Genomic DNA, 26,785 nt, shown 5'->3' with positions numbered 1-26,785 from the left:
AACGGTAATGTCTTCCTCATAAGCAACAACGTAATTTCATCGATGTCCAGATTAAAACTAGATCACACTTACTCTGTTACACTTAGCTCTTCTTAAATTTTCAAAGATATGCTTTTGAAACTTATATAAGTACGTATATATATTGTTATTATTTCGAGAATTTATAGAAATAAAAACGCAGGTAATACTGACGATAAAGAGTATATTTGTTAATGCTGTCATTCGTGTCGTTATGGATAAACTGTAAATTAATTAAACGCAGACTACGTTATACTATCGCTATGTCAGTTATCTTAAGTTAACAATATATACAAAACTCAGATTAATGATGTACAAAAATAGCGGATGTAGAATTCATACGAGAGGGGAGTTGATTGATAAATGATCTCGAGTTATGTCGGTGTCTCACGATGTGTGATAGTACATTGATAGTAATTAATTAAAGAAATCTCTCTTTGCACGTTCTAAGTGAATACTTTTAAGTTACTAATTTCTTAAAGTGGAAAAAGGAATCTTTGAGGAAGGATATCGATTTAATATAATTATTATGCGATAATATCATATACATTTCTTACTCCGCAATAGTATTTAATAATAATATTACCGAGATTAATATTAAGATAATATTCTGCAATTGTTTATACGTTGTGTATTTTACAATAATATCGTTATATTTTTGCTTCTTTAAAGTCTATTCTACAATGAGCTTTTTGTTTTCTGTTTCTTGTTTTTTGCTATTTTTTACATCTTGTCTTTTTGCTTCTTATCCGGTTTTTTATTTTATGTCACCCGAAATAAAAGTTATTGAACTTCGGAAGAAATAGGAAACACGTAGCAATACAATTATCGATAAAACAGTTATAAAGGGGGAAAAAGCAAGAGATAAAGAGCAAGAAACAGGAAACAAAGAGTACACTGTAGAATAGGCTTAAGTGGCTTTTTCTGGTTTAAATCTGTTGAATAAAAAAAAGACTCTAGACAAAAACAAACATCTAGACAGCACCATCTGATATTGAATGTAAATGATATAAATAATACGTTTCCAGATAAAATAGAATATAAAGAAAAGGTAAAATGTTTAATAGATTTACACAAAATAATTTTGACCGAAATAATCTTCCTTCCTGAATACGTCGAATCTAACAATTCGATCTCTTTTAATTCGCAGCGTTTAATTCCACTTAGAAATCTATCCTACAAATCGTATTTCTTCGCGAACATGATCTTGTTAAATACAACGAACGAAGGTCACGTAATCGTTTCGCGATCTTCGCGTCGTTATCCTCACAATTCTACTTCTTTATTTACACTCGGGAAATCTTCGATCTTCGCAGGATATTATTGTTAGAGCTCATCTTGCGCGTCCGTAGGATTCAGAGGTCGTTTTTAAAAGTCATACGAACCCTCCTCGTCCTCTTTGTTGGCTTTGAGGCCCATTCTATACACGCCACCGGCTACAGCGGCGCCGATGAGTGGACCCACCCAGTAGATCCACAGATCTTTGTACTTGTCGTCCACCACGGCCGGACCCAGACTCCTAGCTGGATTCATGCTGCTACCGGTGATGGGCACCGCCGCCATATGAGCTACCGCGATCGCCAAGCCGATCGCAAGTGGGGCCCAACCCTTCACGTCGGTCCTCTTGGGATCCGTGACGGCGTGCACGACGAGCACCAGCAGGAACGTGATGATTATTTCCACTCCTACGCCCTGAGCTTCAGTCACTTCACGGTGTAACGCGGTGGCGCCTAGGCCATGGGCGACTTGCGTTTTAGGTAAAAGCAGCTGGACGAAAGAACAATTCGATTAGACGAATGATATCGTGATAGGAAAAAAGAGAAATTTGATTTATGATTATCAAGATGCGTTCAACGAATCCAACAGTTGAATGAAGGATTGCGCATCAAAAGAATAGATAGAGAATAGAGAATAAGAATATTTCAACCTATCAGAAACTGCAGTGTATTCTACAGTGCATGTAGTTTCTAATAGATTGAAATTCTCTAATGCCTATTTCCACCAACGTAGATTAACTTTAATCTCGGTTCAACTTACTCTTCGTCTTTTTCTAATTCTAAAGATTAAATTCTCTAATTCCAGAGATTAAAGTTAATCTACATTGGTGGAAACGGGCATAAAAGTCTGATTAGATGATCTAGAAGAATACATCAATAACAGCAAGCGCCCACTCAATTGTTGAGTCTGCTGAACCGAGGGGATAACCACTATAGCTGAAATATTGTCCCAGATTACATGATTTCATTTGATTACAAATAATTTTTTTCATTATTATGAAGTAATTTGGTAAAATATACGATTTTATTTAATATTGTACAATGATTTCTCGTGGTTGCGTATGTAATTGTCGGATTATACATAGAGATTTAATATAAATTTTATAATGATTTCGAGGATTCTGTCCCACGATTACATTAAGTGGTTACCCCCTCGTGCTGAACACAGTCAATGTATAAATAAATAAGATTGCCTGCAATATACAGGTTTCAAATCATTTGCAATAATTCACAATCAAACTTTTTTTTAATAATGTCACTAATTAATCGTTGAATTGATGCAAAAGAATGACGAGGTATCATTCTCTATTTTCTCTCATTCATAATTAGATATTTCTCCTTTACCATAAATTAGATTACAATGGCAGAGCAATAAGAAATGAAAATGAAGTATTTAATGTCGGTTTATATTTATACATATATATACATGTATATATATGCTGTCCCTCACGCGCGATCCAGATGGCCGGCTCGACCACGACCAGTTTCTGATGTAACGGATGTACGGAGGAGCCGGGGAGGAAAGGCGAACCTTGACCTTGCATAACGACAATTTAATTGATACGAGTAAGACGGGGCACTTTCGAAGTCCCGCACCAAATCGAAATGACAGGCTATCAACGATCAATTTCACGCTTCGGCTGGACAATCATTGTGATTACGCGCGTGTAAGAAACGTAAGCGCGCTTAAATGTCAAACGCACGATGCGTCGATGACCTTACCGAAGTGTATTTTACATAACTTATGCAATGTGATGCTCAGTGATTTAAATTCTAAACAATTTCATTTGGTTTTAAAAGTAAAATAAAAAAAATTAAATTTTAAATGATAATAAAGATGAAGGTTGCTACAATCATCTTTTTCACGGCTTAATTAATTAAATATGAATGAAAGATAAATCTAAATCATTATGTAATCCGATCGTTTTTAAATATTTCTTCTTTTTATTTGAAGAATTTTTTTTAGGAGATATGGAAATCAATTTGAAAGTTATCATATATATATGTGTATATATATGTAGATTAAGTTGCTCAATTTTTTAAAAAGAAATGGATCGGATATTACGGCGAACTTTTGAATTTTTATTACGTACCTTAAGAACAACAGAACCCGCTATAGCGCCGCAGCACTGACAGACTGTATAACAGATGGTTTTGAGAAAACTGCAATTTCCGCTGACTAACAGACCGACTGACACAGCTGGGTTTATGTGACAGCCAGAAATCGGACCTAGAACCTAAAATAGAAACAATATAATATCGTTAATAAATTTTTGTAATTTTTCACATCCTCTGTCTCTTATAAAAGTAAAAAGTAAAATTTTATAAAAAAGAAGAGAATTACAAAATTAAAATTTTATATTAATTAATATGTATAAATAAATTACAATATATTAGTAACAATTACATTATTGATTGGTCTAATGCATTTTTTCAAAGATTTAAAGAATTAATTGAGAATTATTTTTTGTATTCGGAGAAAAAGAAATTCATTTTCCTCGAGACTTTTTTAGCTCGTTAAAACCATTGCATTGAATCTTTCAATGTCTTCAATTATAATGAAAAAGCTATTTGTTATCATAAATAATAAATAACGAAATATATTTTTTAATCATGGTTTCTTATATACTTTTATAATAATGTAATTTTTTTAAGGGGCTCAATACAGTCAGTATAATAATACTGGCTGTATTTGGCAGATTTAGCATATAGTTCATACATTACACATATATTATGGAATTTCAGACATAAAAGCTTGCATTTATAAAAGCGCGTTCTGAATATGAGCTAATTCGCAGAAATTAAAAGCACAGATCAGGATTTAAAAATACGATCCTTTTATCATAATTTTTACATTGCGTTCTTTACGTACCTTTACAATGCAACTTCAAAGATTAATTGTTACTTGGTTGATAATGGTTACGGTTGTCACGCTATCGTTGTATCTTCCATTAGAAATTATTGCGAGAGCGGTTTATGATCCACTTCTCGATTAGCGAGCTTGCGGCTAATAAAACCCGAGCCGTGAGAAAATTTCTAAAGCCTCTTTCATAATCACATCCCACGCCCGCCACAAACAGAGAAGAAAGAAAAAGAGAAGGAAAGAAACAAAATTCATTTCTCGCATTTATTTCGGACAGTTTCTCAGCGATCAATATCGTCGCGTTGTTTTGACAATCCTGAATTGTGTATATAAATTCTCTGCTTGTAAATTCCTCTTAAGACGTGTCATTACGCAGAGCTAATTCGAAGTCAACTCGAGGACAACCTCACCTTCTCGTAGGTAGATGAGTAATTTTTATAGGAATGTCTCTAAAATTATTTTGTGAGTAAAAATATCACACTATAATATGACATTGTATTTAAATAAATACAAACAATAAAATGAAAAATAGAACGATAGAGTAGATAAACAAAAATATAATTAAAGGTTCGACGATAGTTACATATGAGTGCATCTGCGAGGTGTCTTGCTATATTTGTTAATGCACACAATTTCTGAAATTATAGAGCATAAACATAGTACATTTAGAGAATCGATGTTTGATTTATTGCGGCATTGCATGTGGTTGCTAATCAATAGCAGATGGTGGTCGCGGTAGATGAACGCGAATCGATCTAATTCATATGCACAATTTGCACACAGAAATTACCTGAGCCTGCTCGTGAACTCACTTCGCAAATTGCTCGTAAACTTCCACTTGATATTGACGCAAACATTTTGCATTAATAATATCGTCGTTCAAATACAATTACGGTACACGATATAAGTCGCATTAGACTTATGTGCACGCAACAATTAATCGATTACTTTGCAAATAATATGTGACGAAATGCATTGGCACGCTAGTTCAATAAAAATTCCTTTTCTACGATAGGATGTACCGATATCCAAGTAGAACACAATTATATCATCATGACATCAAAATTATGTCAAAACGACTCCAATAAAATGATCGTTAAAAGTCACTTTTCAATCATTTATAATTTATTTTAATGTCATTTTAATTGACGTTATTATAATTCTTATTAGATTAAAAGGTAATATTTTTCGCAATAAGAATTAATTATTTACAGATTTTAATATGTTATTCAAGATCGTTTCGAAGCATCAAAAATTTGTTAAATTGCCAGTCAATTTAACTCGTGATATTACTGCGGTAGTATAAATTCACATAAGAATCATACAAGCATTAAGATCCAGCTAGACCGTTTAAGGCTTTGATTTCTATAGTTTATGTCATCATATATACGGTCCTATAATATATTATATTAATAATTCTTATTGTTCTCTGCTTGAACAATCTTGAAAATGATCAATGTAACCATGATACTCCCTAAATAGCACAGTAGCGCTTGCAAAACGCTAAAAAAAAGCGACTATATGCGCTTTTTTAGCGCTTGGTTGACACTTTGTAAGCGCTGCTACGCTATTTGGGGAGTATCATTTTGCGTTGATCATTTTCAGGATTGTCCAAGCGGAACAACAAGTTATAATGTCAATTAAAATGACACTAAAATGAACCATAAATAATTGGAAAGTGACTTTTAACGATCATTTTGAAGTCGTTTTAACATCATTTCGATGTCATAATGATATAATTGTGTTCTACCTGGATATCAGCACATCCTATCGTAGAAAAGAAATTTTTATTGAACAACGCTGTGTGCTACTTGGATCTCTTTCGCGATATACTTATATACTTAAACGGGAAAGTACTCAATTATCTTACAAATAATATTCAGAGGGATACATTAAAACGCGCCGACCACGATTTAATAAAAATTCCTGGATACGTCGGGTAATTATCCCAGAACCAGACGACGCGTTCCTTTTTTCGCGAACGCGTCACGGAATCCTTCGGATTGATCCGGCATACGAGACTCCGCAGACTTGACGGCGTCAGACTCGTCTAAGTCGGTTGGGCCCGGGATACGAATATACGATGCGTGCCCCGAGTCCCGACACGACGCACCGCGGCCCAGTTCTCATGCACGTCGGCAAGGTCTCGGTTCGCCGCGGGCGATCGGCACACATATGCGCCGACCACGATTACGCAAGTGCTCTCTCTCTCTCTCTCTCTCTCATCTCTTTTGTCCCTTTATCTCTCTCGATCCTTGATCCCCGTCAACGGCAACGTGTCCGTTTGCCGATCTACGATTTCCGACGTATCCACGTCGCGCGATCGCGAATCTATTGAGATACGTCTATATATCTCGAAATACTTGTATCGCGAATTTGCGCCATTATACATCCAAAATTCGCCCAAGGGATTCGTCTAAAGTTCGATCGATGAATTATTGCGAGAAAGAAAAAGTATCGCGAACACGAATGTACAGGGTGTCCCTGAAGCGGCCGCTTTTAACTTCAACGAGAGCCTCTCTTTAATGAGAGTCCCCTTAATAAAAGATTTTGGCCGAGAATTGATTTGCAATTGAAGCGGGCGAGACCGACGGTCAGGAAAGTCAGGTTCTTTTGTGTTGAGTTCCAAGGGACTGTGCGACATGGCCTTGTGAGTTGCCAAGTGAAATGAAAAATCTCCGTGTCACATGGCTTTAATTGACATGTGCTCGCACGACGCAAGGGTCCGTCTGGGCCTCGTGGAATATAGGTATATAAAGCACGTCATATTTAAAGCGCGCTTTAAAAGGGAAAGTTATGCCACTTTCCGCGACTCATCGGCCTTGTCTTCACGTCGTTGTTCCGAGAAAAGTAATAAACGGACCCCCGGACGCACGCGTGAAATTCGTACATATTTCGGCAAGCCTTATTTTGCCAAAGTCCCGAATACCTACCTCGAAATGCCTTGTATTTCTCTACCAAGTATGACTATTCGAAAGACTCACGCAGATCTTAATTGTCTCTTGAATTCGGATTTTTAAATCTTCACTTTCAGTGAAATTAAATTAAAAATTTGACATTCTTGTTCGAAGACCTTTTGGAACAGTTATTTGATAGTCGAATGCAGTTGTTCAAAAATTTGATATTGGTCCATCAATTCTCGGCAAATCTTACTTTCGGTGAAGTTACTCCGAGAGTATCATCTCATTTTTTTCTGTTTTACGTAAACTCTTGTGATGTTTCGACATTTATTAATATTTGAAAATATTATGGATATGAATTTAATCATAATTTTTTGAAAAAAGTAAATTGAAATCAAACAAATATTAAACAAAATAAGTACGTTAATTATAAACTATTATATGACATTTATTTCTAAAAAATAAAAAAATTTAATTAATGTAACGCTTTTTTGTAGTTTCGTGGAATTGCATATTTAAAGATTCCTAAAGAATAGCTATTACTAAAAAAGATTTAAAAATATGCTAAAAAGTATCCATATAAAACAATATTTTACAATAATAATACATTTTTTCGTTGTTGAGGTGTAAAAACATCAGGTGACTATTCCCGGATCAAAAGTATGGGAATCCCATAATCTAAGTTGCTTTGAGCTCATCATTTCAATCAAGTGCGATTGTTCGAAAAGCCACATGAATCTTAAATCTTCGCTTTTAGTAGTAAGTTGACTGAAAAGTGTGGCAATCCCGTTCCAAGTTTCTTCATTACAATCGTTTCAACCAATTGCATTTGTCGGATCTCTCCGCGCGCTTCCATTCGCGGTTTCTTTAACGCTCTTAAATTAGAGGTCAAACGAAAAATTAAATTAATTTCCAACATTCATTCCAGTTCGCCGTAGATCGCACGATTTCGAATTATCTCGCGGTTTCGCGCCCTCGGGGTCTTACGACCCACAGCCCGCGGTCATACGCTCCCGCCTGCAAAGTGCGCAGGATTCGAAGGGTACGATACTACGAGCTGTTGTAGAACGGCTTTGATAGTTTGATAAAGTAAATGATAAACAAAAAAAAATATTAAAATAAAAAACGGGATGTGCGACAACCCTAATAACACACTTTATCCGGGATATATCCTGAGGATGTCCTTAGGATGTTCAAAGAACACATGGACGTCCTTTGGACATCCTCAGGACGTATCCCCTGGAGGTCTGTTGTTAGGGAATTGTTATATTTCCTAAAGAGTAACAAGAAATAAATATTGGACTTCTTATAATTGTATATAAAATAATAAAATTCAGAGAGCTAATTTGGAGACAGCGATCTGAAGTGCATGAAAGTTTTACTAATTTTTTTTGCTAAAGATGACTATATCCGATAATCGAAAAGTTCAAATTTTATGTAACACTATTTATTAAATGGTATCTAAGAATATTATTTTTTGCGAACTTCTTACCGCGCTGATTTCAAATTAACCCTTTGAATTTTATTATTTTATGTACAGTTATATTTTCTATTATTCGTGGAAGATAACTTTATCCAGATAATTTCAAATATAACCAACTCCTCTTAACGTCTGTTCAATTTTCGACTAACATATGAATACTGTAAATGATGTACCGTAAAATGGAGTAACTTCGATCTAAAATCCGGTTAACTTTGACCCAAATTTTTGTATTTGATCCGATAAAACTCATTCAGGATAAAATAAATCCAAACCTGAAATTGCATATTCATAACACGTGCCACGCTCCTTTTTCGCGCTAACGAACGTGCACGTGTGACACGCGTTGCTCAAACTTCATCACGAATTAGCGACGAGCAGGTGCAAGGAGAATCACGCGCGGTGAATCCTAGACCTCGTCCGTAGAAAACGATAGGCAAAGCTGATCGCCTTGAATCACTTTACTGTCTCCTCCGAGACGGATCATCTTTTATTGTCATTTCATATGGCAGAGATTGAAGGCTGTCAAATTCGCAGTAAAATCATAGACTTTCAAACCCACAAGCATATGAAGTGGAAAAAACATCCGATCCCAGAACAGCTGCTAACCTTTTCAACTTTATTCTTTCAAAACTGGATAGTAGCTAAATATTGCGGTGTGATAGCAGCGAATTAATAATGATAAATTGATAACGAAGGATTGCACGCTACCAGCGAATTACGTACATGCAATCCACTCGATTTTTTTGCATGACGTCGGACAATTAATTTAAGTTAAACGTCAAGATATAAATTCGACTGTTATTTATTTTTTATTATCTTTATTTATTCTTTATTATTCAAGTCACAATCGCGATAAATGCCGTGAAATCCAAGACGAAAATGATAATAAATAGTAAGGAAAAAATGGGATTGAGATGTCGAGAAAGTTTCACGCCAGTAACGGGAGAAGGATCGAAGGATTCAACATTAACGAGATGCGTGCAAATTTACGACGCAAATTACGCGTCTCTCTCTCCTTTTCAAGACGAACCGTCATCGTACGTCGACTTGTTCGAGAGTTAAATACGACGGAGCGCGAACATTAAATAATAGGCCCCGCCAACGTATTGTCAGTAATTACCGTAAGGTGTCTGGCCCCGCTGTTCCGTTACAAATTTGTACACGTTGTCGGCGGCGCTCCTGCAGCGCGAAGCCGCAGGATCGGATTCGCAAAACTTCTCGATGAGAGAAAGAAGAAAGAGAGAAAAAAATCTAATCTGAATTATTTCAGTATATCGTATTATAACATACAATGATCAAAATTCATTAATTTAATTAATCAACACTAGCAATTAAAAATTGTATTCGATAATAATCAATTAATAATCACTAATTAATAATAATTAAAAAATTTGTAATCTCCTATTAACATTTATCAAATTTATTTTTAGCTATATACATTTATTTGAATATTTTATTGAGTATTGTATATCATTATTTATAATTCATTCAAAATATACATATTTCAAAAGATCCTTTTAAATTGGATAGTAATGTAGCTATTGTGCAATATAATTATGTAGTTAAATGAATTTACTCAACTATTGAATTTTCCTTTCGTTTTGAATTTCTCCAAACAATCGTATCGATTAAATACGATGGATTTAAAAATGCATACAACTGACGGGTATCGGGAGGCATCGATCTCTAGGATCCATCAATCTCTCCTTATCCTTTCCAGTGCGGGCCTGCGTGTAGAGAGTAATTGGGCTGCGTGACGCACATGAGCTGCAAGACGTAGGACAATGATCTTTTGCCTGTGGGCCTGGCTTGCGCAACGATGCACGAGGGAGCGGCTCCTCTTGGGGCTCGAGAAGGCCCCCAGCAAGATGACTCTAATGTTTGCCAAAGGATATGTCGTTCATACCGGAGGAGTCAGATTTTATCTTATTGTTAGATAAATCCTACTCTAGATGTTCATGCTCGCTCTTACACTCAATCATAGCCTTCGTTTTCTGTTTATTGCATCACGCTGAAGTTTTGAAACGATTTATCAATTTCTTCCTTTTTATGTAAAATTTTGACCAAGAGAAAAGACTGACAACTATACGAAACATTTAGATTGAAAATAATGTTAAAATTTTGAAATTTATACTTCTTTGCCTTTATTTTTCATTTATTTTATTCTTGTATTGTTTCTTGTATTAAAAATAAGTGCATTGAATCATGTTTTTTTTAAGTACTGATATATGAAACAAAGCATTTTGCTCAAATTCATCTAATTTTGTCTAGTACAATTTCTAAATAAGACTGTAGCAAGTAAGATTTCGGAAAATGTGGCAGATTACCGAAAAGAATCGCAAAAACATGACGCAAGATTGTAAGGCCCGGGAAAAAATGAAGTATCGAAACTTAATGTGTCGAAAACCTTGGCCCGGCTCTAAAATCAATATTGGCGGGCACATACGAGTTTTATGCAAATTCTTCCGAAAGAAAACAATGCGGCGTGTCACGCGGCGCATATTGCACAAAGTTGACGAGAGAGATAGAAAAGTACAAAGCGACATTAAAAAACGAGCAATATCTTTCAACAATAATTAGCAACTCATCATAAATCAATGATCTCAAGAAAGCGAGAAGCGATTAATTTGACATCATGTAACAAACGTAAAATAAGGATCGCTTATTACTTGTTTTACTCTATCTTGTTCTGAAAATGGCGAAGTAATCTAAAACACGAGATAATAGCGAGAATAATTTTTGCTTGTGATAAATTTGAGTTCGTGCAATTACGTAAGCAAACTTAAATACTCATCATCTGCAAGTGCGAATAATTAATAAGATACTCCCTTGTGATTTCTAAAAAGAAGAAGCTTTTTACTTCAACTAATTGCGTCCATTTAATTTTGCGTCGTCACCCATCTAATTACATTGACTTAATTAAATTAAGGTGCTATTTTAATCAAACGAAATTGAACAGGGCGAAGATCAATTTGACTGATGAGTGAGGCATAATATATTACGTTCACAACGCATTAAAAATTAACTTATTACCGCTAACAAATAATATTTGTAATGAAAACAATATCTTTTATCTTATATTGTTATTATAGAAAGTTTTTGAAATGTTATCTTTATGAAAAAATAGTATTGGCCTTGCAAAAAAAAAATTGGAAATAATTGGAAAAACCATTCAAATCTAACATTGCACACTATTCATCTCAGTAGTTTTTGTACAAGATAACCATCTTGATCGATTAAAATTTAAAAAAATTTATACTATGCGCGTAATATACAAGGTAATCGTGATTAATTAAAATTAGAAAAAAGTTTATATTATGCGCATAAACATTCAATAGTATTTTTCCACAAGAATATTTGCACACATTAATTTAAGAATATAAATATACAATACACTGGCTGTAGAATGTATATCTTTGAAAAATTCTCTCAGTTTTACTAAAACAAGATACATGTTAATTTAGTGTGCATTGTGCACATTGAGATAAACAAAATTTTAGTGACTTTAATTGTCAATATGAAAAATTGTGGAGACTTTTAATAAAACCAGCTACACTGAAAAAAATTTATTCTTTTACTATTACTAAGTAAGTAAACATTTACAATAAATAAATAAGTACTAAATAAGAAAATGATAATTAAATCAAATTAGTAGCTTTTGTGTCAAATAAATATATGTTTACATTTAGTAATATTTACTTAGAAATATTCAAACTAAAATTTATTAAAATTTAATTTTTTTCAGTGTAGGAATCGTCAATCGCAACTTGTAGAAGAGGATCCTCTAGGACTTTTCTTCTCGGTTAACGACGCCAACGACCAGTGTTTTCTGATGATCCGAGTCCGCTGCTATTGCATCTCGCGTTGCGCAAGAGCAAGAGCTGCCCTCGCTCTTCTCGCCTCGCGTATGAAGAGCCACGCATTTGCGTATAATGCGGGGCGAGATGCGTGCGATTTGCATTCGAACAGAACAGGATCGACTGTGACTTTGCAGATCTGCGCCTCCCTTCCCTCCTTTCTCACTCTTTCAACTTTTCATTCTGTGCTCTTCCCATTCTCCTCGCTCTCTCGTCCTTCGACCTCCTCCCTTGCGCGTGACGTCCCTTTCTTTCTTTCTCTTCTTTTTTTTTTCTTTTAAATATCGCCATCCTTAACCGGCCAGCGCAAAAAAGATGGTAGAACGCAGGATGAGGAATGGTTGGACTGCACAAAGTTGCAAGTGCATGAGGGATTTTAATAATAACGTTTGCGTAAGCTTTTCGTGAGCTGGTCTTTATTCTCTTTCTCGTGAAGTCCAAATTCGTTGGATTGTGAACTACAGTATCATTAATCGATGGATTCTTAAAAATGAGATTTAAGTTTTTTTTTAATTGATAAATATTGTCTATTTAAATTTTTTGTTACTATTATTAAGTATTTGTTGCATTCATACTTATATACTTATAAATTTTTTTGTGTAAGTAATTTAAAAAATTAGAAACAAAATAAAAAAGCTTTGATTGAAATTAGAAAAAAATTATATAATTAATTTTAATTAAATATAATTGGATTTTATTAAAAGAAAAATTTAGGAAATTCTAATTACAATCAGAAATTAATTCAATTAAATTAGATCAAAGGATCTGAAGGAGACATTGAAGTTCTGTTGACCAAAAATAGCACTAGATATTTAACAATTTGTTCAATTTAGTTTTATAATATTTAATTTAACTTAAATAAAAAATTTAAAAGAATAGAATTTAAGGAAAGAAGTTCCGACTATATGTCGGATAAATTTGAAATGACGAAGAAGTAGAAAAAGACGAATGTCGGCGACGCAAGGTTGCACGATTTTAATCGCGGGGAATTGCAGGTTTCGCAAGCTAATGAAAAGTGCGACGTGCACGACGGCTCTCGTGCTTTTTGCCGGGCCTACATCTCAGGAACACCCGTGTCGCGTGGAAGAATACACGTTTCACGAGCACGTATTAATCTCTAAAAGAAATATTAGCATACTCACGAACGGATGTTATTTACGGCCCATTATAACATAAGAATTATTACGCAAACAAAAAAAGGTCTAAATAAAGAAAGAGAAAGATTATCGTTACCTTGTATTAATAATTGTTACGTTATCAATGATTAAATAAATTTCTATGCGCTAATCATAAATATGTTAAATTACGTTTAATTCTAATTGAAATTATTAATATACGTAAAAGGTAACATGTACTATTTTTTATTACAATTAATACAATTTATATTAAATTTTTATTCCATATAGAAGTCAAAACAAGAGTATCAATAATTTTAATCCTTAATGATCAATATATTCCTTTAATAAGCAAGCATACCAAACGTATTGATGCAACTGGTATGAGATCTCTCATCGCGCACTAGATCCATGATAATTATCTTGAATAATTATTTCATCTAGATAAACATGCGGGCTCTCAAATATTTTTTCACCACTACTCATAGTACGTTGTTTGTTCAAGTTTCTTTCTGTCTCTTTCTTTTTTACTGACGAGGAAAAGGCCACTTAATGTTCCTCTATCAATAGTCTTATTGAGCGACGATCAGTTGTGCACAGCGCACTTGTATAAATTATAATTTTTATCCTACAATAGAGACAGAGCGAGACAACCGACCTATAAATAATAAGCGGCTACACAGATGTCATCAACGTTTGTTCCACCACGCCGGCTGCGCAAAACGATTGGTACGACAAAACCGATCGCTATATAGACAACACTATCCGTTAGTACGAACGAGACTTTGGACATTCATTTCTCGTTCTTTTGAATGAAACTTTTGGATCGAGAACGTGTCTTAGAACTCAAGCGGAGAATTTTTGACTGAGTCGTCGTTCGAGGCGACACCAACGTGTGACTAAACAATACTTCAAGACGATTATGGCATACAATTGAGATACTTATAATTGAATGTCGAGGATAGAGAAAGAAAAGTATCATATAAGTATTATAACTCTAGCATCCAGAATATCAATTTGTCAGAAGCTTACAAAAGCACAAATTGTTTTAAAAGAGACATCTATCACATAGAGACACACCTGAGAAAATGTAAACGATTTTTGCCAGAAAATGGGACCACCAAATAAAACTTACATTTTAATTTGGGAAAAATTTATCGTTGATTATTGACTTTAGAAAAATAATTAATTTTAATTTGCATATTCCTAAAATTTTTAAGTTTTAAAAAATAATAAAATATATAAAATTATAAATTCAAGAAATATCTGGGAAATTTTATAAAAATATTTACGTAAAAATTGAAATACATGCAATAAAGACTACAGTTAATAACAGTAAAATTCAATACAACTTAATCGTAATACATTTAATATATTGTAATAATATTTGTGTAATATGACTATTGTAGAAATAATATTATATTGTAGAAATTATAATGTTGATTGAATGCGATTGGAGAATTTTATGCAACTGTGATTACTTTTTCAAAAAAAAAAACTAACGAAATACATTAAATATAATATAAATTTGATAAACTAAAATGAGCTCTTGAAAAAGTTAAATCTAAGTTTTACTAGACTTCTATTTTAAGATATCAATTTCTTAAAATTTCGAAAAAGATATTTTTTAGACACTATTTTGAAACCCTGTCGTCTCTCCTTTAATTTCATTATCTATATGTCCCTCCTCATCTCCTTTCTCCCAGAATAAAAAAATTTCTATGCGATTTTTAGAGCACTATATAGACGATTATATCCGTGTTACGAGCTGTCGGAAAGTGAAGTATCAATAACGCACAGATGGAATAATAGTGAGCGCTAGACTCTCGAGCACCAGCTCCGGATCTTTCGAGTAGGTTGTCAAAAGCCCCGGGGGCACAATTGCACCATCTCCGGACGGAGTTAGACCCCCTTGGGCGAATCGGCGGCCTTATTTACCCTTCCACCACACGGAGCCCGGGCGGCCCACACATGTGCGTCAATTAAAACGTCGCCGTGGTAAAGCCGAAGTTCACGATCCTTTCACGAAAGGCACAGATCGACAGGAGCGGAAAATGGATCGAGCGCGGGGAAAAATGGTCGGACGATCGATGTAGTCAATTTAAAAAGACTGGTCTCTTAATTAAAGAAGACTGGCAACGGGGAGAATTAAATTTGCGTCAATCGATGTGATGAATCATCTCGATTAAATGTATCTGAAAAACATTCTACTCGTGGCTTGCTAATATTATTGATTCGTTTGTACCATTTCATTAATCTGATTAATTTTGATCTTATTGTTTTTATATATAATTTTTTTAAATTCTTAGGAAAAAACATCAAATTAAAGAGAGCTGACATTACTGTGTGGTAATGTTTATTAATGTCAGTACTAATTATAACAATTAGTTTACTCTTTTACTTTCGTTTGTGCTACATTCGCGAACAAAGTTTGAGTTCGGGACGACAGTTTTTATCCCGATCCTTCCCACGCCCGACAACAATCGTTAGCGAAAATATTCGAACCAGTTAACGAAGTGACCATTCATCTCCTCGTAATCGCGTCGCATGGATTCTGATTGATACAAAGGAGGCCGAACGAGTGCTCTTCACAAATCGGCCGACCGTTCGCCGAAAGTTCGCATGTCGACAGAGCAGCGCGCTATAAACTGTTTCGAGGACGAGGTCAGCTCGCGAATTCGAAAGGACGAGCTGCGAGTGCGATTTAAGGATGATTCCCTTCCCCCCGTTGTTTCTTGTCTATTTATCCATCTCAATGAACGACCGACGATCCGGTCTTGCTCATGCAATCGCATATCGAGAGTGCACTTATGAGTAGAAGTGCGCGGAATTGTGAGAAACTTGTTGCGAAAATTTGCCTCTGAGAACGCTACAAAAGATCTTCTAATTGACATTTTTATTCCTAAATGCAAAAATAGAAAAAAGCAGCAATATCTCGATTAGTAATGCAATTTTAGCTATTATTCATTCAATATTGTCTTATTATGATATTAATATTAATATTGTATACTGTTTCACATTTTCCTATACATTCTTTGTTACTATATATATATGACTCATTTTCTTTACTTTTTTCTCTTTTGATTCGTAGTATAAGATATAATAACGAAAGAATTAAAATAACAACACAATCGACGTGATGTGTAAAAAAATTAAAGAAATCGAGAAAAACAACTCTTGAATGATGATTTCGCAATTTCTTCATAAAGCGTTTCAGGCGATCGCTACCGATAAGAATTAATCATCCGCAAGAATTGTACGTGATACTATATAACGGACGAGCATATCCTCCAGAGTATTCGATTTCGATCAAAATGCGATTAAAGGTTACCTCATTTTATCAGTTCTATCTTATCTTTGTTACTCTTCAAATTTTTTACAGAACGATAATTTTGATTAAAATACGTCATACTTTGTGTATCTCATGCTCTACATAAGCAGATTATCGCAAAAATACTCTGTTGGTGATGGTTTTTATAAAGGAAATTTGCAAGCGAACGTCAATCTACAATCTAATTTTTATCTGCCTTTTTTCTCAATATTTTATTTTAATATTATTTAATACTAGGATCGCTGATGGTATCAAATTGATTATTTCTTATCCTTGTTTTTGGTAAAAAGTTATTTTGGTATTATTTATGTCGTTAGAATTATTTGTATTTTATATTCACATATTCTCTCAATATTCCATACTGTATATCTAATACAAAAAATTAAAACAATTTTTAGAATCAAAATGGCACCACCAGCGGTTCTAATGATGAAATACAAATAAAAGTAAAAACATTAATAAAAGAAAAATTACATCATATAAAACGCAGCGTGTCGAACCTCTTAATCCATAAAAGTCGATTCATGAAAGGAGACTAGACGAGTCGCGAAATTTAAGCGAAGGGAATGGAAATCCCTGTTTTGAAATGTTCAAATGTGTTAAAAAAGCACATGTTAGTATATGTGTATGAAAATATATTTTAAAAATATATATTATATTGAAATAAGACAAATTAAAATAAATATGAAGTCTGTAGAGAAAGAATTAACAATTACTGTTTGCTACCAATAATCGGTTCTGCATGAATTTTATTATACATATAGCATTAAAGGTATAAATCACTTTAACCATTTATCTAAAATATAAAAAGTATTAACAATTAATCATTCCTCCAGAATTTATACGTCTTTATAAGTATAAGCTCTGTAACATCATTCTTTACAACAAACGTGTGTCTCTGATTCATTCAGCGAACATTTGAAACGTAATCATGATCGACATAGCTTGTTTGACGGTGCGAAAATCAGGTTTGTACGAGAGGTGCTCCGCAGAAAAAGAAAAGGTTAAAACAGTCATTAATTAATTACTAATCATGACATACAACGATATGACATTACACGCTTATTTCTCATATATCTGTCTCCGTTAAATACACCGAACGGTCGATTAAAAGGTTCTAGAGAATAATTCTTTTTTCAGTATTTTTAAAATTTTCCTGTATGCTGCGTGGAGTCCTTCAGTCTAACTGTTTTTTTTTTTACAAAAGTGCGTTGCTTTATGCGATTTTAATACTTTTCAAATAGAAACATTTTTTTCAAAAATTATGTTTTTGCAGATTAATTAAAATGTCTAGATAATTAATGGAAAGATGTTTTGCTTTGTGTATTATTGCTTAAGACAGCAACTATTAATCAATAATTATTTTTTTTTAATTATAATTCTGTTTAAAATAAGTTTTTTACATTATAGATTTTTTGCATTATGTTAACTGTAGAATATGCATTAATTTTTAAAATGTCACGAATAATTAAAATTCATCATTTAGCTGTTAAACATACTTGGTATTGCAAAAAGTTTATATACTTGTACATTTATATATATATTCGCACATTTATATACTTCGTGCATGTAGAATATTGCAAATATTGCAAATAAATTAATTGCTAAATGACAAAAATTAATTTTCAAATTGTGTATATTTATTTATACAAAAGACAATTTTTTCAAGAAATGCGTTTTTCTCAGATTCGGAAAAATAAAAGATATTCGAGGAAACAAAACTGAGCTCGCGTACGTACTTACATACGAACACACTTTTACGAGCAAAAAAGATAAGAATTCGCGTGGAGCGAATAATAAAATATGCTGGACAAATAAATCTCAGTCGATATACGTCCTTATATATTCTTGTCACAATTGTCTTCTATATATAAATTATTTGTTTCAATAATAGGAATACACATACAGACAAAATACCCGTGATAAAACGAAAAGAATATATCATAATTTTAACAAGACTTTAGTTTTATTTTTCAGTACGCAAAAATATCTTTGGCAAATCTATCTTATTCGAGTTTTTATCTGTTTTTATCGCAAAGTATTCACAACATCTACTACAAATAATTGTTACGGATATGTTACCTATCACATTTCTATTAGAAATAGAAAATAAATTAGAAAACTAAAATCTGATTTATATTCTATTTTTCTTTTATATCAAATATGTTATTAAATTATAGCTAATGACACACATTTTAAATTCAAATATAAAATTATTAAATTTGTAATATTCCCCGATTAAAACATTTTAAATGAAATTATTGAATTAGAATGTAGGAATTAAATTTTACTACCATATTAATTTTTTTTTTTTTTTTTTAAGTGAAGAATTACAGAATTATTTGTTTTTATGACAACAAGAATAGTGACTCACCTGTACTAAACTTGTCACTGCCAAACCGAAGGTGAATGCGATGTGCAAAACAGTCGGCGGCGACGTGCTTATCCATGAAATGCAAGAAGCGCAACCTAGAAGGACCAGCAGAAACGTGCCCAGGATCTCGGCGAACAGCATCACGAGAAAATCGAGCTTGGTGACCTCCTCCAGGCCAACGAACTCCTTCATACCTGCAAAAGAAAATCGGAGAGTCGACTCCAGCTGCGATTCGATCCATTTCCCGAAGAACTTGATGAAATTAATCTGCGTCTAACTTTCGTAACTTCAATTTTCGCAATGTGTGGCGGTATAATCTACTTATTTAAGAAAATTAACTTTCGTTCAATTTCACAACGAGTGCTTCTTGCGCTTTCTGCACATTTATGGCGAGTGGAGAGATGAAATTAAGAGGCGTAATTAAAATAAGCAAATTTATCTAAATTACAATTATTTAAAAAAGTTTGTAAAAATTTATAAATCGTAATATGATCGTCTCTATTCCGTTAAATTGTACTTTATTTACAATTCGTTAATTTATGATTTTTTTAATAATTCTTGATACGCGTTTAGATTGTCTTTCACAGTTTATTAAATTAATTATTATGTTTTCTATAAAAAATTTAGATTCACTTATAATTTGTTCGTTAATCTGCAACTTAGTTTATTAATCGTAGTTTTTGTAGATATAATTTCACAGTTTATTTATTGATTTAGTTCGATTTATCATTTCGCGGATTAAATTAACTTGAACGAAAAGGGTTGAAATGTAATAAGCAAATAAGAGAGGGAAACTAATAAATTTTTATCACACCCTTGTCAAGATATCAAAAAACATATGTTCAATCTCCTATTGAAGAGCAGTGAAGTGGATTTTATAGTTATGATTAAAAAGTATGATTACTTAAAAAACGTCCGCGATAACATCCGAAGTAATATGTTTGATATTAATTAGAGACGAAAGTTAAGACATGTTCGATATACTATCATGAAAAATTTCCTGAAATATCTATGAATGTCGGACTACTTTTAAGTAGGGCGACTATTGCGAAATAATATTTGTCCGCAAGTCATAATTTCCAAACGTTGATCACTAAACGTTAATATACTTTTAAATATCTATTGATTTATAGAATATTTATATTTTAAATCTTAGTCTTGTACACAATTTTCGCGTTTTAAAATTTATCGCATATTTAATAATTCATGTAAATTTTTCTAATACCTGATTTTATTATTTTATTTGTCTGATTAATAACTATATATCTCATCTCTTTAGGATATAAATAATTTATAGCAGTCTCTAATTTATAAATTTTTGTAATAATATTTTTTTCCTTTTTTCAAATTATTTTTTCGAAATTTATCATTTCAAATGTTTAGAATGTTTAGCGTAGAAAACTTTAAAATTACGAATGAAAACGATTAATAAAAAAACAAAATTTAAAAAAATCACAAATGATAAGAACAGTGATTTTTTCGTAGTGCCTCTTATATTATTTATATTTTGGATCGCAATGTCGTGCATATTGTTTGCCTATATAATTTACTATCTAGCTAACAAACGACGCATATCTTGGTATACATTTATGCATTATCATGACAAGCGTTACCTTGAATCTCAGTCTTGTACAATGTACGTAACATTGATCGGTTACTTCCTCTTTTTTATACGGCGCGATCGAAATAAAAATCCAACCGTAAAGATCATAAAAAAAGTTTCCTGATGTGTGAACTATTCTGCATTTTTAAGACATACATAAGAAACTTCGACTTTATTCTCAAACTTATCGTTAATATATTCTATTTTCGAACTTATCGTTAATAGACTTTTAAGAGAAACGCGAATCTATAATTACAGCATTCCTTGTTTGTTTATATAGCTTTATATACAATAATTTATAAGTCTATATCTTATAGAAAATGTTTACTAAATCTCTTCAGACAATCGAAAATCGCAGCACAATTTTTAATAAAGGAATTCAATGGAAAATAATTTAAAATGCCAAATTAAAAAATTTTTACAAAAATCTGAAGTAATTTTGAAAGATTATAAAAGAAAAAATCACATTGCATAGTAATTCCTCTATTAAACATTGTGCTGCGATTTTCGATTATCTGACTACACTTATTGTTAGTAAAGTCCTATCTCTCTCCCTGATTAGATCTAATCACATATGCCCTTAGGAATAAAACGCATACGATAAATCTCGTAAAACCAGATTATACACTGTAATAAAATTAAATATTTAAATTTATTCGCGATATGACAAGTATTATAATTAATCAACAGTCTATCTAGCACATTCTCGTTTTTTCATCCTCGATATGATACCTTCAATGTAAAGAATTTCCTCGATATAAAAAATATTTAACATTTAATCATCAACATGTCACACATTCACGCCCCGATGAAATAAACTGCAATGTTCATCAAACGTTGACATTTAACGATGTATCAAGACGCAGAGATAACCCGCAAACCGCATAATTTCTTTGAAGAAAATACTCGTGGAAGCCTCAAAAGTATTATGTCAACACATCATGAAGCTCTCTTTAACCTTTTCCTCGATAGCTCCTATACCACGTACCTTTCCACGATTTGCTCATGATCACTCCGATAAGAAATCGTCCGATAAGATCTTCGAAACCACTCCCGATCCACCACTTTCAATTTCTCTCAATCTCCCCGGGAAAATCGATCCTCCACGGCGAAGATGAGTCGATTCCTCTCAATGAAGTCCTCCAGGTGCAAACCTCCTCGGCAACCTCCTCTTCGTGCGTACCTTTTCGCACCGACCCTCGACGATGGCAGGGTGTTCGAGTCGCACGACGTGGAAAGGGAAATTCGGAGAACACCCCGGGGTTGTCTCGAAGAATACGAAGAGCGGTGGACCGCACTTCCTACGCTACCCGCGAGTGGTACACACCACGTGAGAGTTTCTGGACGACGTACGCGAGTTTCGCCTTCATATATCGCATTCGCCGACCGGCAGCACGAGGTCCTCCCTCTCCCCGAGAGGTATCCGCGCGCGCGCGCGCCTACCCGCGCGCTCCTCTTGTCACCTCTTCTTTTGAGGCCCCCAGCCGAGCGTGCAGTCGATCTGCATACGTTCGAAAACTTATCGAGGAAAGAAAGGAAGAAGAGAAGCATATTTGCACAGGGGTACAATCATGTCGACCCTGTCACTCTCGACCGTGGACGCGCGGTGTTTAGCCGCGTAATCGCGGCGCGTGCCCTTGACACGCGGCTGAGACTAATAAGTCCCCAAGAACGACAGGTCATGATAACGTCAAAGTGACGTTAAAGTGAATCATTACTGATCGAAAAACGACTTTTAATAATCACTTTGGAGTCATTTCAATATCATCATGACTTTTTGTTCTGTCAAAAAGTCATAATGATATTGTTTCAGTCAAAATGCTAAAGAAGTTTTTTATGATGTCAATATAGCTCTTTACATAAGCAGACAGAAGTAATTAAAATATAGCTAATTAAATATAAATAATAAAATATAACTAATTAAAATTAGTTAATAATATTAAATATAAGCCATAAAATTTAGATAATTTAGATAATAATTTGACGTGTTTCATGAAATTAAAAGAATTTGTTTAACAAATTATAATCGGCGAATAATATATAAATAAGTTTTAATTATTATAATAGAGGAAGGTCACCGATATCGACATACCACTTTGTTTTTAGACAATATTTCTTAAACAAAAGGTAAAAATACAACTTCAAAAACATAAATACAAAGTAAGTGTCTTCTATCAGATAGTATAAACAATTTTTATAATACTGTTTGCAATTTTGTAATAATTAAGTTTTTTGTAAATTATGCAAAAATGAGCGTCTGACAAAATGGGCTCCAAAACTGACATAGTAGGCAATAATACCAACATTCCTATTTTATAAATAAAGATATATCCTATTCTGTAAACTAATTTATGAAACTATAAACATTTAAAATGACATAATATTATCAATAATACAATCACTATTATTTTAATTACCAATTTGCAAAAGAACACCGTAAGAATTTTCTTCTCGGATTCATAGAATTGATTTTTAGCTGATTTAGTATAGAAACAAGCCACAAATATATGAATTATAAGTTTGTACTTCTTTAATTAACTAAACAGATCATGATTTTATTAATATTAATAAAATGCAATAGTTAGTTTCTGAAAAATAAGAGGGTGTCACTTTAGGAAACCTATGTCAGTATCGGCGACTTTCCTCTATAATTTTGGAACTTCTTCCACCTTAAACAAAATTTGAAATCCCTCATTTCAAATCTAGATATATTCAGAGATCTTTTTAATTACATATTTTAATTGCATGACGTCTACTAAATAAATTTTTACGTTGTCTTTTTAACATAGCATTATTTCAATTGAGTCGTAATTGTTTTGTTTACAATCAGAATAAGTTTTTGGAGGGACAATCTGTATTTACTAAATGCAAATTATTTGCGTATCTCATTCAATTAATCATCATAATGATAAAGCCACACTTTCAGATGATAGCTCGAGAAAACATACGATGTCCACTAACAAATAGCACGCATAAACGTCGCGTGACACACGTGCACGATGAGGCAACGAGGCATAGCTATGCACGCATGTATACAATATCATTCATGAGTTCGCAAACTTGATTTAGCAGATAGATGACCTTTAACGAGCAACACACGCACGCCAATTTACAATTTATGTTCTTATATAATTCGCCAAAATTATGGCTATAAAAACACATTCGACAGTAACTTCCAATTCGCTCCTACTTTAACGTCGGCTTTTTCGCGATTTCACGTCTTCTATTCATAGTTATTTAGGAAACCGTCTCTTGTTTATTTACCTACTAAAATCACTTTAGCGCATATATGCAAAACAAACATCAGTCGATAATTTGAAAAACTAAAGCTAGGTGTCAAGAATGAAAAAGTAAAGTAAAGCAAAGAAAATAAATATAAGTATCAAATAATGTATGTAGATACTGTCAACCCTTCAGTGCCATTCTCAAATCTCACGGCAGATTTGAAGTTTTTTTTTTACTTAATATGCTACAATTTTTTTATTAATATGTAATAAACAGATATGTAATAAAAATACATACATTTGTTCGTTACTGTTATATTTTTTAATATCTGGTTTCAAATGAAAAAAAAATTTGTTATAATATGTTTATTTTTTTGTGATATTTTTACGCAATATTCATATGATAATTACGTGACAAAACAGTATAAAGTAACACCGAGAGTTGATAAAAATAGCATATCTCAAGCAGAACAACAAGTCATTATAATAGGATCAAAATGATGTCAAAATGACTCCAAAATGATCGTAAAAATCATTTTTCAATCATTTCCGATTCATTTTAATGTCATTTTGACGTTATCGTAATTTGTTGTTCTGTTTGGGATTAGCACACGTTTAAATGCATTAAAAGATGCTAAATAAAGTTAAATAGCGGAAACCGGAGATTTTTTAAATCAGTTTAATATATGTGCGTCTTGAATCGATGTAATATAAATTAACGAATCGGTTTGTGCGTATTGTATTTTAAAGTGGATTCTCGTCCGTGTTCGCAAATTTATGGATGGTACTGTGTGTCAGTGAACTGTCCAAGTTAGTTTCGGGATCCCGCTCTTTCCTCGCTTTCGTTTTCACCGCCAGATAAAGAAGCGTGCTTTTACGAACCGTATTTTAACGCCCGCGTTGAAAAATCGCTCTCGCGTGGGCGTGACGAGAGCGATCTCCTTTGTTACAAAAATTCAATTCAACGTGACGTGCATTAAGTCAATAAGTCGCACCGTAACACGGAGAACAGTGTAGAAACACCTGCGGAACTATTGGAGACCTCGGCGCGCGAATTCAGATCAAAGGAAAAATATTTATTTAACTTAATTTATTATGTGTATTCAAAGAATTACATTTGAGATATACGGGAATAAATAAGTACCCAAATGGTGAAGCACCAGCAACACTACCGTTATTAACTGTCTACCAGGACGGTTCAAATTGTAGGTTTAAGAAAAGAACAATTTTGCTGAAGAGAGTATCTAAAAATTTAGCTACAGATCTGAAAATAATTTTGCTAGACCATCAAAATAATTACGTAAAAATTTCAAACATGATGAGCAATGCTGTAAAAAGTTTTGACATTCTAGCAATCAGTTTAAGTATCCTGCATAATTATTTTGATGATCCAATAAAATTATTTTTCAAATAATGCATCTGGCTAAATTTTTAGATATTTACGGCATTAGATATTTACAGCAAAACCATTCATATATTGAACTGCTTAATAAATATTACATTAATTGACAAATACTTCCATTTTTATTCTCAAATTAATTCAATCGGCAAAATAAAATTTCCTTTCTTTTAATCTTTACAATCCTATACTGAAAATAAACGCACATTTTTATCACGACGTTATCGATGTTTATCCACGCTATTATACTTGCGAAACAGATAAACATTGTGCCGCCAAGAAGGTCTCTTGGTCTCCTCGTCATAATGCAACGGTAACAGACAACAATTAAACAGCATTAATTGGGTCGTTACGCGCGGTGACAAAGTGACTCCACAGTAAATAGCTTCCGCAATTAACGCCGTGCACTCGTCGTCGCGCACTCACGTTACATTCTCGTGCGCCACTCGCACAAGAATAATTATGTCTGTGCAACTTCCATACGTAACCCCGCGATGAATTTACCACGTTCGCGCGTTACACGGCATGTCGCGTGTGTTACATCTCGCTCCCCGGTATGCTGATTGTGATGGCGCTTGATGAGAATAGTTTTGTACAACATCGAGAGGACCGCATATATCGCTGCAGTAAATGAGTTTTTTATCTTACATTTCAATTTATAATCTGAGTTCTATTAATGTAGCAAGATATGTAAAAATTTCCGTTCAATTACTTCTTCAATTTGTTTGATCCAATTGTAAATACATGACAGTATACTTTATTGCGTACAATGTTTTGTGACAGCATATTTCGTTACGATAACTGGGAATAAGAATCATGATAGCTATCATTATAGTAATACTAAAGTGACAATAAAATTTAATAAAACATTGAGTCACATTTCATCAATCTAGAGATTGATCGGAGATATAATATAGTCTTAATGTCTCATTTAAAAGCTAGCCGAAATTATTGTAAGAGTCTATGAGGGGTGACTCAAATTTCGAAGAACATTAAAGTCATTATCAACTATTACGCGATTAAACCATTGCGTTAATTGTAGAAAAATTTATCATTTGAGTGAATTGTTTGACGTAAAGTAATTACTGTATGCAATCAAAGGCATATTCACGTATTGTTCAATTTCAAAGAATTTTATTTCCTTCCATTTGTTTCCTAATTTAATGCTAATCGAATTTTTATTTTATCAAAATTGCAATTTAAATTTTAGTTGTAATGCTCTTTAAATTCAAATGTAAGTTCCGCTAGATACATTGCTTATAAAACAATTACAAAATTGAAATCATATTTAATAAAAATTAAATATATGTATCAAAAATTTTAAAGAAATATTTGAATACA

At 33.1% G+C, this 26,785-nt stretch overlaps 1 protein-coding gene across 3 annotated transcripts in view; it reads right to left on the bottom strand.

Moving 5' to 3' along the window:
- Positions 1–753: 753 nt before the first annotated feature.
- Positions 754–26,785, bottom strand: part of LOC108762602 (aquaporin AQPAn.G) — a 33,846-nt gene continuing 7,814 nt past the window's right edge. For 2 of the 3 annotated variants that reach the window (XM_018509674.1, XM_018509675.1), the window contains exons 3-5: positions 19,219–19,412; positions 3,389–3,532; positions 754–1,785 (exon numbers count right to left, since the gene is read on the bottom strand). In XM_018509674.1, coding sequence (XP_018365176.1) covers positions 1,387–1,785; positions 3,389–3,532; positions 19,219–19,412 — 737 coding nt within the window. In that variant the 3' untranslated portion in view covers positions 754–1,386. Of the gene's footprint in view, positions 1,786–3,388; positions 3,533–19,218; positions 19,413–21,809; positions 22,157–26,785 lie in introns of those variants that run through there. The other variant, XM_018509676.1, reaches the window with a different exon arrangement.

Source organism: Trachymyrmex cornetzi, unplaced genomic scaffold, assembly GCF_001594075.2.
Source record: "Trachymyrmex cornetzi isolate Tcor2-1 unplaced genomic scaffold, Tcor1.1 scaffold309, whole genome shotgun sequence".
In the NCBI taxonomy this organism is placed as follows: Eukaryota; Metazoa; Arthropoda; class Insecta; order Hymenoptera; family Formicidae; genus Trachymyrmex; species Trachymyrmex cornetzi.
The sequence above is the reverse complement of the archived record's forward strand: the minus strand, read 5'-3'. Positions and strand labels throughout refer to the sequence as shown.